This window comes from Apodemus sylvaticus, chromosome 23 (assembly GCF_947179515.1).
Source record: "Apodemus sylvaticus chromosome 23, mApoSyl1.1, whole genome shotgun sequence".
NCBI classification, from domain to species: Eukaryota; Metazoa; Chordata; class Mammalia; order Rodentia; family Muridae; genus Apodemus; species Apodemus sylvaticus.
The window spans coordinates 52694832-52707528 of NC_067494.1; the positions used below are offsets into that span (position 1 = coordinate 52694832).

General features: G+C 35.4%; 2 protein-coding genes across 3 annotated transcripts in view; one reads left to right on the forward strand and one right to left on the reverse strand.

The window, feature by feature from the left end:
• LOC127673567 (formyl peptide receptor 2-like) overlaps nt 1-12697 on the forward strand; it is a 476281-nt gene that overhangs the window by 266719 nt on the left and 196865 nt on the right. The window lies entirely within an intron of this gene.
• LOC127673561 (vomeronasal type-2 receptor 116-like) overlaps nt 1637-12697 on the reverse strand; it is a 48474-nt gene continuing 37413 nt past the window's right edge. For both annotated transcript variants that reach the window (XM_052169240.1, XM_052169239.1), the window contains exons 2-6: nt 9728-10022; nt 8600-9391; nt 7372-7587; nt 3426-3549; nt 1637-2565 (exon numbers count right to left, since the gene is read on the reverse strand). In XM_052169240.1, coding sequence (XP_052025200.1) covers nt 1637-2565; nt 3426-3549; nt 7372-7587; nt 8600-9391; nt 9728-10022 — 2356 coding nt within the window. The remainder of the gene's footprint in view (nt 2566-3425; nt 3550-7371; nt 7588-8599; nt 9392-9727; nt 10023-12697) is intronic.

Consider the following 12697-nt stretch of genomic DNA (forward strand, 5'->3'; position numbering starts at 1 on the left):
CCTTCTCTCCCCCGTCCTCTCACCCACCCCTTCCCACTTCCCAGTTCTGATTTTGCCCTATACTGCTTCACTGAGTCTTTCCAGAACAAGGAGCCACACCTCCTTTCTTCTTGTACCTCATTTGATGTGTGGATTATGTTTTGGGTATTCCAGTTTTCTAGGTTAATATCCACTTATTAGTGAGTGCATACCATGATTCACCTTTTGAGTCTGGCTTACCTCATTTAGTATGATGTTCTCTAGCTCCATCCAATTGCCTAAGAATTTCACGAATTCATAGTTTCTAATGGTTGAATAGTACTCCATTGTGTAGATATACCACATTTTTTGCATCCACTCTTCTGTTGAGGGATACCTGGGTTCATTCCAGCATCTGGCAATTATAAATAGGGGCAGCCCCAGATTGATATATAAATAATATAGATTCCGACAGATATATACATATATCAGTGTGCTGTTTTATTCAAAATTTGCTAAGCAGGAACAGATGCTTTTTTTTTCAAAAATGAGAGTATAGCATTTCTCTTCCTAGATATGTGTTCTACCATTCTCTTGGTCATAAGTATATATGTAGAGTGTCATCATATATAAACCATGAAAACCATGAAAAGAATTATCTGTTAAAATCATGCCTAAATTCATATAGGTAAACCATGGTAACATGATGTTATCCTTATAATCATTTGCAATTATTAACTGTATGCCCCAACATTTAAATATCTAGAGGCATATTTTTGATAGGGCATGACAGCTCATTCTCAGGGTAGCAGCTTTACGGAAGTGAGAAAAATCAGCTAGATGTCAAAAAGCTAGACACATAACATAATCTGTTACTCAATGAATGTGGGCTGAATGTAGTCCATTATAAATCAATTATTCTAGATTGACTCATTTTTAGTTTTGAATACTAAAATACATTTCTATATAATTGTACATATAACCTTGCTATGTAACATAAATTTACAATAAACTAAAGTGTTATTATTTCCAAATATGACTCAAATTTAATAATGATACCCATGGTTGTCTTAATATAACCATATAAGCCAAACAACACATTAAAAATTAACTACATGTCTTGATAACTCTTAAAACACAATTTTATTCATTTTAAAATCTGGTGTATTGAAATCTGAATGTATAATAAAATTATAAAATACCTAGGTAACATTGAAGATTTCAGAATGATTTTTATTAGATACTTGCTTTATTTACATTTCAATGATTTATTAATGAACATTAAGATATATTACTTTGATAAACATTTCACATTATGTATGTTACTAATTCAGGTACAGGAAAATATGCAAATTATGGTTAATGAGCTAATTAAAATAAGAAAACAACAAAGACATTTTTATATCAAAGAAGATTAAAATGTCAACATTATTCAGGTATGATGCCACCAATTCATAGACTCACAGAAGTTGAGGAGCAAGAGAGGAGATGTGGTTGGTTATCATAAATGAGAAAAAATTCTCTCAAATATAATGCTGTAACATATTTCGTTAATGAACTAAAATTGGATAGACTGGAATTCATATTATAATTATATAACACATGTTTACTATGGAATAGGAAATGAATTCAAATCTCTTAAGATTTGTTAGTATAGAAGCTAAATGTATTTTTTAAACTAAAATTTAAGAGACTTATTACTTTGAGAATGTGTTTTGAGCCTGATATGATGAGATGTATTCTTGTCTGGTCTCAACAAGATAATGTAACACTTAGGAGCAAATATGAAGCCAAGGAGGGCCGCACTGGAAGCTAAGATAGAGAACACTTCCATCACCACCATGACTTTTCCCTTAGTGCTGTGGTAGACAGGAAGAAAGGTGACCCAGACACAGAAAAACACAAGCAAGCTGAATGACAGAAATTTGGATTCATTGAATGTATCAGGCAGATTTCTAGATAAGAAGGCCATGGAGTAACCCCCAAGTGCCAAGGAGCAGAGGTATCCCAGAACACAGTGGAAGGCCACAGATGATCCCTTGTTGCAAAAAAGTAGGATGTGTCCATGTTCAGCCTGGAAATCTTGGTCAATAAATGGAGGAGAAGTTGCCATCCATAGTCCACAAAGAAGAAGTTGGATCAGAGTGCAGATAGGAATTACATAATTTGGAGCCCTTGATGTCATTAACCACCTCACCATTCTCCCTGGAAAGGTGACCTTGAAGGCAATGACCACAGTAATAGCTTTGGCCAACACAGTAGCTAGAGCCATAGCAAATGCAACCCCAAATATGATCTGCTGAAGGATGCAGGAGGCTGAATTTGGTTGACCAATGAAGGTCAAAGAACAGAGTAAACAGAAGGTGAGTGTAATGAGCAAGGTGTAACTGAGACCTAGATTATTGGCTTTCACAATGGGAGTGTCTCTGTTTTTCACAAAGACCCCAGTTACAAAGGCTGTGAGTGCAGACAAACTCAGAGCTATGCTGGCCAGTGTCCTCCCCAAGGGGTCGTCATAGTCAAGAAAGCTCACAGTTTTCTGGAAGCAGTGGTTCTTCTCTGCATTGGCATAGTGACTCTCTGGACACTTCACACACTGATCCACATCTGGTCAGAAATGGAGATTATCATGAGATCATGAGTCCAGACTGAATTGATTTTTATTTTTGCTGAGTCATTTCTATGTACAAGGTCTGTTATAAATTTCATCTTATTTTTTCCCCTCAGGGAAAAAGTAATAACCACACTGTTGTGAATACTTACATACCTATAAAGGGGCCTTTCTTTCTTTTGTATGCCTTTAAGTATCTATGTTCACCTGTAATAGGTTTTTTTTCCAATCATTCTTTCCCATCATCACACTCTTTCCCTTACCCTTATATAAGATATCTACACTTCTATAGGAAATCATTTTTTCTCTTTCGGGAGATATCAACTTCCAGTAGCTTCTCTTAAAATTCATCTTCTTTTACAGTAACTTGATCTAGCTTAATATTGTTCCTTCTTTTGACTTACAGGTTTTCCTGCCTTTTATGACACTGGTATATCTATTTTGGAGGTAATTAATGTATGGAATTACATTGCATAAACTATGGAGGGCCTGATAGCACCTCACAAATTACATATGCTTTATGATTTACAAATGCAAAAGAGGGAGTATAAGGAGCAGCTCTTGGGCTTGAGGGGTTCAATGCCCTAGTGTAGGGAAATTCCAGGGAAGGAAAGCTGGAGTAGGTGGTTGTGTGGGGACTACCCTAATAGAGGCAGGGGAAAGCATATGCCATAGGCTGTTTCTGGTGGGGAGACTGGAAAGAAGATAATATTTGAATTATGATGAATCATAACATTTAAATTCATAAAAATGAAGGGATAATATTTCTGATTTGAATTCAGATCATTTTCATTGGCTACTTTACTGTGGAATCCTGTGACGAAACGGGAAAGATTACTGTAACACCTGCATTTACCTGTCTCATTAGAAATCTCATTGTCTGCACAAGGAGTGCAACTGTAGCAGCAGACGGCCTTACCCTCCATGGTTACTTTTCTGAATCCAGGCACACAACTCTCACTGCAAACAGACTGAGGGATCTGAGAAAAGTGAAAGGAATTTTAGCTGAATCTTATGGTTTTATGAAAAATATTTCTAAATACTAATTTTGAATGCTATGCAATGAATTCCCAAGTATCCTTGTAAACTCAGAGAATTATTTAGAAATATTATGCCCTGGAGAAACAAATATGCTTACATATTTATCTTGTAATTATCAGAGTGTTAGTGAATTTTTAGCCATAATAAGGTATGGGCAAGTTTGCAAAAGATAGGTGATAGGGAATATAATTTAGAAGACCATAGAATCACTCCAGAGTGATACTACCTTTCTCATTTCTGACTAGTGCATTTGTCACCTTTATTTATAGCATGATTGCAAATCCAGTTTCCCAATTTGATAGGATTTATATTGGACATAGAAAAGTAGCTATGTGTATTTCTAGGAAGAAATGTTTAGATAAATTTAGCTAGCCCAAATATTCATAGGATAGAATTTTTAAACAAGATTAACAATGGATCTATTGAGAATATGTGGGTAGATAAGGGATGCTAAAAGAGTTACTATATGACATTTTGAATATGATTTATTTAAAAGTGTGTAGGTACCTATTTCCATATTTGTGGTACTATTTGGGAAGTGATTTAAACTTTCAGAGATATAGACTTGCTGGAGAAATTGTTTCAATGTGGCTGGAATTGAAACATGTTAATCTGCTTCTCAGGTTTAGGTATCTCATTATTCTTACTGTAAATATGGATGTACAGAAACATTATCTTTCTGGTTCTTGAGCCAGTCTTCATGACTAATGCTTGCTGTCACTCTCCTATCCATGGTGGACTTTAATACCTCTGGAACTATAACAAAAGATATATTGTTTCTTTTCCATAAGTCACATTTGGACATGTCATTTGATGACACAATAAAATATTATATTGTTTCATGCTATTGATTCCAAATGATAAATTTTGTAAAACACATTGACCCAAGAAACATTTTGGCCATTTTTACTATATTAATTCTGCCAATCCAAGAGCATGGAAGATTTTTCCATCTCCCGAGGTCTTCGTCAATTTCTTTCTTCAAAGATTTGAAGTTCCTGTCATACAGATCTTTCATTTGTTTGGTTAGAGTCACACCAAGATACTTTCTATTGCTTGTGACTATTGTGAAGGGTCTCATTAACCTAATTTCTTTCTCAGCATGTTTATCCTTTGAGTATACGATGGCTACTGATTTGATTGAGTTAATTTTCTATCCAGCCGCTTTGCTGAAGTTGTATATCAGCTGTAGGTGTTCTCTGGTGAAGTTTTTTAGGTTACTTAAGTATACTATCATATCACCTGCAAATAGTGATAGTTTGACTTCTTCCTTTCCAATTTGTATCCTTTGACCTCCTTTTGTTATCTAATTGCTCTGGCTAAAACTTCAAGTATTATATTGAATAAATATGGGGAGAGAGTGAGGTTAGCCTTGTCTAGTCCCTGATATTAATGGGATTGCTTCAAGTTTCTCCGCATTTAGTTTAATGTTGGCTACTGGTTTGCTATATATTGCTTTAATTATGTTTAGGTATGTGCCTTGAATTCCTGTTCTTTCCAAGACTTTTAACATGAAAGGATGCTGAATTTTATAAAAAGCTTTTTCAGCATCTACTGAAATGACCATGTGATTTTTTCTTTGAGTTTGTTCATATAGTGTATTGTATTGACAGATTTCAGTATATTGAGCCATCCCTGCATTCCAGAGATGAAGCCTACTTGGTCATGGAGAATGATTGTTTTGATGTGTTCTTGGAATTGGTTGTCAAGAATTTTATTGAGTATTTTTGCATTGATATTCATAAGAGAAATTGGTCTAAGGTTCTCTTTTTTGTTGGATCTTTGTGTGTCAGAATTAATATAGTAAAAATGGCCATCTTGCCAATAGCAATATACAGATTCAATGCAATCCCCATCAAAATCCCAACTCAATTCTTCATAAACTTAGAACGAGCAATTCTCAAATTCATCTGGAATAACAAAAAAACAAAACAAAAACAAAACAAAACAAAAAAACAGTATAGCTAAAACTATTCTCCACAGTAAAAAACTTCTCAGGGAATCAATATCCCTGACCTCAAGAAGTACTACAGAGCAATTGTCTTAAAAACTGCATGGTATTGGCTCAGTGACAGACAAGTAGATCAGTGGAATAGAATTGAAGACCAGGAAATGAACCCACAGAATTATGGTCACCTGATTTTTGATAAAGGAGCAACCATCCAGTGGAAAAAAAGATAGCCTTTTCAACAAATGGTGCTTGTTCAGCTGGAGGTTAGCATGCAAAAGAATGCAAATTGATTCATTCTTATCTCTTTGTACTAAGCTCAAGTCCAAGTGCATCAAGAACCTCCACATAAAACCAGACACACTAATACTAATAGAAAAGAAGCTGGGACGACCCTTGAGGACATGGGCACAAGGGAAAATTTTCTCAACAGAACACCAATAGATTATGCACTAAGAGCAAGGATTGACAAATGGGACAACATAAAACTAAAAAGTTTTGTAAGGTAAAGGACATTGTCAAAAGGACAAAATGGCAACCAACAAATTGGGAAAAGTTCTTTACCAACCCTATATCCGACAGAGGGCTTAAATCCAAGATATACAGAGAACTCAAGAAGGTAGACTCCAAAGAGCCAAATATCCCCCTTAAAAATGGGATACATAGATAAACAAAGAATTTTCATTGAAGGACTATCGAATGGCTGAGAAGCACCTAAAGAAATGTTCAACATCCTTAGTCATCAGAGAAATGCAAATCAAAGCAACCCTGAGATTTCACCTCACACAAGTGAGAATGGCTAAGATCAAAAACTCAGGAGAAAACAGGTGCCGATGAGGATGTGGAGAAAGAGGAAAACTCCTCCACTGCTGGTGGGATTGCAAGCTGGTACAACCACTCTGGAAATCAGTCTGGCGGTTCCTTAGAAATCTGGGAATGATACTTCTGGAGGACCCTACTATACCACTCCTGGGCATATACCCAGAGGATTCCCCAACATGTAACAAGGATACATGCTCCCCTTTGTTAATAGCAGCCCTATTTATAATAGCCAGAAGCTAGAAAGAACCCAGATGTCCTCAATGGAGGAATGGATACAGAAATGTGGTATATATACACAATGGAGTACTAATCAGCCATTAGAAACAATGAATTCATGAAATTCTTAGTCAAATGGATGGAACTGGAGAACATCATCCTAAGTGAGGTAACCCAGTCTCAAAAGAACACTCATGGTATGCACTCACTGATAAACAGATATTAGCCTAGAAGCTTGGAATACCCAAGTCACAATTCACATATCAAATTATGCCCATGAAAAGAAAGGAGTGCCCCCTGGTCCTGGAAAGGCTCAGGGCAGCAGTGTAGAGGAATACTAGGACACAGCAGTGGGAAGGGGTGGATTGGAGAGCAGAGGGAGGGAAGAGGGCTTATGGGAAATTTGGGTAGGGCGATCGAGGAAAGGAAAATCACTTGAATTGTGAATAAAGAATATATTGAATTAAAAAAATTAAAAAAAAAACTTTTTGGAGGTGGAAATTGCTTCTTCCAATGTGTTCCTAATTTTTGACAAGTAGAGAATAAATTATATTCATATGAATGAATACTGAGGGCCTTATTTATCACTAAATACTTCCACTAATCAGAATGAAGTAACGAGAAAACACAATAATCTAGTACTACCATTGTGGTATTTTTTTACTGGTAATCAAATACTGATTGCCTTTATGACAGCAAATAAGTGACATTTCATCTGAAATTAAAATTTAATTATTAACGAAAGCTTAAAGCATTGATATAATATATAACTCACCTCTGAAAATCCTTCTGCCCATTGTATCATCTTCTCAGACAAGGACAACTGTTGGTCTTTGGGAGCATTTGCTGAAAAGTAGCCTATTTTCACCTTTTGTCCAAGACCCTTTGGTAAATTCCAAAGGTTGAGAATGTCATAGTCTGCATTTAATTTCTGTATCCCACCTAAAGTCATGTTGCCTCTTTCATCAATGTCCTTAAGGAAAATGTTAAGCTAAAAGAGATTCATAAATTTATATTACACAGTGCCCAAGAGGCAGAACTGTAAACTTATGGTTTGTATGTATCTTTTTACTTATTTATTATATTGAATAATTCTAATACCCCTCTTCTAATTTAAAGACACCTTTAGTATTAAAAAAGATACATGATTTTTACTTTAATTTATTAAGTGAAAGTCAAAATAATTAAGCTTCCTTTAATGTTAACTAAATGAATGACTTTGTGTGTGGGATGTCATTCTGCTTTTGAATGACAATTCACCTTAAAGAGAAAACTAAGAACAGCCTTAGGAATGCATGAATGATTTCTGACTTATGCACATGTAAACCTTTTAAAAACCTAGCCAGACCCATCTTTTTCAGAATATGTTCAGAGTTCAACAATCTAAAATGAGGGTGCTGATGTCTAAAGCATAAGAAATGGAAATTATTCAGGAATAAAACTACTCTCAATGTTTCACTTAAATGTCTACTCATTAATTCCTGTTGTAAGAAATGTACAGAAAACTTGATTTTTATTGCAATAATTATGATGAGAATATTGCATATCTAGATATTAATGACATGACATTTGTATTTAATAATATCATACCCTCCTGTATTCAAAGAGCACACATGGAGGGACCATCCAGCCTTATATGTAGCAGAGGATGGCATTGTCTGTCATCAATGGCAGCAAAGAAATATTTTTGTTCCTTTGAAGGCTCAATGCCCAAGGGTAGGGGAATGCCAGGGTGGTGAGGTAGGAATGAGAGGATGGGGAAGCACCCTAATAGCATCAGTGGGAGGGGTAATGGAATAGGGGGTTCCCAGTGGGGAATCTGGGAACGGGAATAACATTTGAAATGTAAATAAATAAAATATCCAATAATATTTTAAAAAATAAACATAAAAATTCCTATGATAGTTGGTAACATGAACATAATTTTGCAATACTTACTTGTTTTCATTGCAAATCTTATATATCAAGGTGCTGATAATACAATATAGTATATTGATTATTACCTGCCAGGGGGAAAAAGACATCACTTTCCCATTTTCATGTGGATGGATAAGTTCTTCTTGAAGACTCATTTGATGGAGACTGTGAGCCACAGCATACACAGCACTATAGATATTGTTGCTTTCTTCACTGATTGACATGTCCAATATATGACTAGGTAACACATCCAAGGATGCATTGGTTTGACAGTTAGTCATGAGTTGACAATCAATATGAGAAAATGAGCACTTGAAGAACAAATACCATAACTTAGGAAGGTAAATGTCTTCTGGGTATTTGTAAGGAGTAACTGTTTGAATAAACTTAGTAAGCTGAAAACTCTCTCTATAACGGTGTGTAAAAATTAAGCTACCATGGAATGAGTCAAGCATGAAATAATCAGCATAATTAGTAATATGAGGTTCAATATTCATGACCCAGACTTTCCCTGTCAACAATCTTTGTCCAATATTTCTCATTAGACCTATGAGGGAATCAATGTCACCATAAATAATTATGACATTTGTCTCATCCATATTTTCCCAGAGTTTGTTAAAAGTTGAAGTCCAAGTAACTGGGAACATTTTCACAAAAGCTATGCAGACTCCTTTCCTCTCCATATTTTCTCTGAACTCTGATAAAATTACATTTCCTTTGTGGTCATCTGGGAGGATGAGTCCAACCCAGGACCACCTAAAATGAACCATTAAAGATACAATGCCAAGTGTAATTGATTTGTGCATGGGGGACATCTGGTAGAGAGAAGAATACTGACCACGGTCACTCAAGGTGGGATCATAAGGTCCAAAAGACAGCTGAACCAAGTAAGAGGAAGAATATTAACATTGAACAAAATGTCATTCCTGAATCAACAAATGGCAATAGAAAATAAAGGTAGATTTTCCTCAATTTTAAAGAAAAATTCCATTTGCAGAATTTTACAGAAATTCTTGCCAAGCCTTTTAGCTTTTTTTTACCACCCCATCCTTTTTCTTTCATGGAAGAGACATTTGGATTGGTATCCAAGTATTTGTGTACTTGCTTTGATATTGAATAATTCTAATACTCCTCTTCTAATTTAAAGACACCTTTAGTATTAAAAAAGATACATGATTCCTTATTCCCCTGTCACATACTCCAAATTTTCTTACCTGAGGAAATTTGAATAGTTGAAGTAATGTTCCAATTTGGGCAGATGTTGTCCATGATGTTCCTGTGAGGGCAGCAATAAAATTTCTTTTGTCACAATTGTAATTTGGAAAAACATTTTCATGCCCTTGATCTGTGAGCCAAAAACATACATTCTTGAGAGTGTCCTTCTCAGTGAATCTAACATTATAGAAATCATATCCAAGAGATATATTAGGCAAAAGATTGGGGTTCCCATTGATCTCCTCAATGGCAAATACCAAAGCCAGAACATACTGGTAGTTCTTAAAATTATACCTGTATAATGACAAAATACACACAAAAATAATACAATCAGGACCACATATTGAGTACAGTAAACTATATACTTTGCTTCCATACAATATGAAATTTAACATTTTTACCATGAGTAGATGGATCTAGATTGGAAAAATATGTTAAGATTTGGCAAGATAATTTATTATTACTGCTCTTTAATTATAGTTACTCAAAGTGTACTTTATCAGTAATTAAAATATACTAAAAATATCAGTCTGCATTTCATGAATCACTTTCTTCCAAAATTACAGATTTTCTGATATCTTAACTTGGCCTTCTGAGATGTTTATTTATTAAAATCCATCATTTTATTATCAAGTCAATCAGATTTTAGAAAGAATATGTTTATTAAAAATATTCCAAGTTAAACATATTCCATATGTATCACAGTTGATGTATCTATGTTATTTTTCTCAGTATGGCAGCCTGAAATTCCTAGTGGATAATATAACAACTTAAACTTCCTCCATATGAATACTTGATTGTAGGCATGCACTCACATTCTTTTGGGAAATAGGGCCTCAGGTCCTTATTCTTTTTTTGGCATGTTGTACACTCTGAGATTTCTCTTCATTTGTATAGTAATAATTTATGTGAAAAGAAAAATTAATTTTTCTCTTAAAATGTTTCTTTTTTATACTGTGTATAATAGCATTTCAAAGGGCAGAGCACATACTTATAACATATAATGTCTCAGAATATATGTATTACCATTTCAAATTTGAAAAAGGGGAGCATAATGAGGAAACAATGAACAAAAGCATGGCAAAACAAGCTGAGCAAACTCCAAACTTTGCATCTACATATTTGATGTTAAAATGCTCTTCAGTCTCTAATTCCACTCATCTTTCTTGTCTGTAAAACACCTTTTCTTGGGCTCATTCCTTTTTCCTATAGCAGTTTTTTGGTTGGTGTCTCTGGGCTAGAATACCTTCTATATCAATTTTTCTTAATGGCAATGCAGTGTTCTTTTTTAGAGCTTCACACAATGACTCCTCAAGGATGCAAAGTCATCCCTGATAAACTCTTCAACTTATCATGTTTCCATCTTACAGAGAAATGTCCAATAACACCCTTTCTTTTTTTCATTGACTTAATGCCAGAACCACATGCCTGTAGCTGCCAAGCTCTCCTGCTTATAGGGCTAAATACATACTCCCAACCCAATAAAATTAAATCTTCATCTACTTTCTCTTCTTGTTATTTCCCTTTACTCCCAAATTTTGAATATCCTAAACATCAATCTGTAGTCCAGGCTCCACTCAAACTCAGAGATTCACTTACTAAAATTAGAGGTGTGCCCCACCCCCCACGCAGCACACAGTATTTCTTGATCTCTTTTTCACTTTTTTCAGTAAAATCTTGAGCTGGTGTCTCCACTGCCTTCATTCCACTTACCATAAGTCTTTCAGTCGTTCTCTATATCTATTTGGACACAGGATTTAGCACCATTCTAATTCTTATTCCTTTTTTCTACAGAATTTCTATACTTTGTACATTCTGTACAGAAATATACAATCTGCAATTTTTTCTCCCTTAACTTCTTTACTTTCATTATAGAGCTTTATAGCAGTGGACAATACCAACCACACAACACACACACACAATACTATTCTGTTAAGATTTCTGCTGCCAGGGAAAAGCAAATCAAAAAATCCTTGAGATTCAACCTCACTCCAGTCAGAATGGCTAAGAACAAAATATCATGTAACAGCAGATGCTGACAAGGATGTGGACAAAGAGGAACACTCCTCCACTGTTGGTGGGATTGCAAGCTGATAAAACCACTTTTGAAATCAGTCTGCCATTTTCCAGAAATTTAGACATAGTATTACCTGAATACCCCACTATACCACACCTGGGCATATACCGAAAAGATTCTCCAACATATAACAAGGAAACATGCTCCACTGTATTCATAGCAGCCTCATTTATAATAGCCAGAAGCTGAAAAGAACACAGATATACTTCAACAGAGGAATGAATGCAGAAATTGTGGTACATTTCCACAATGGAGTACTACTAAGATATTAAAAACAACGAATTCATGAAATTCATATGCAAATGGATGGAACTAAACTATATCATCCTGAGTGAGGTAGACAAAACACAAAAGAACACACATGGTATGCACTCACTTATAGAAGCTAAGCGTACCCAAGATATAATTCACAGACTATATGAAGCTCAAGAAAAAGGAAGACTAAAGTATAGATACTTCTTAAAAGGGGAATCAAAATACCTATGGTAGAAGATACAGATACAAAGTGTGGATCAAAAACAGAAGGAAAGGCCATGCAGAGACTTTTCCACCAGGGGATTTATCCCATAAAAAGTTACCAAATCCAGACACTATTGTGGATGCAAACAAGTGCTTGTAAACAGGAGGCTGATAGAGCTGTCTCCTGAGAGGGTCTGCCAATGCATGATAAATACAGAATTGGATGCCCATAGCCAATGGACTGAGCATAGGGTCTCCAATGGAGGAGTTAGAGAAATGACTGAAGGAGCTGAAGGGGTTTATAACCCCATAGGAAGAACAACAATATCAACCAGCCAGACCCACCAGCACTCCCATGGACTAAGCCACTAACCAAGGTGTACACATGACTTCATTCGCATACGTAGCCGAGGATGACCTAGTCAGATATCAA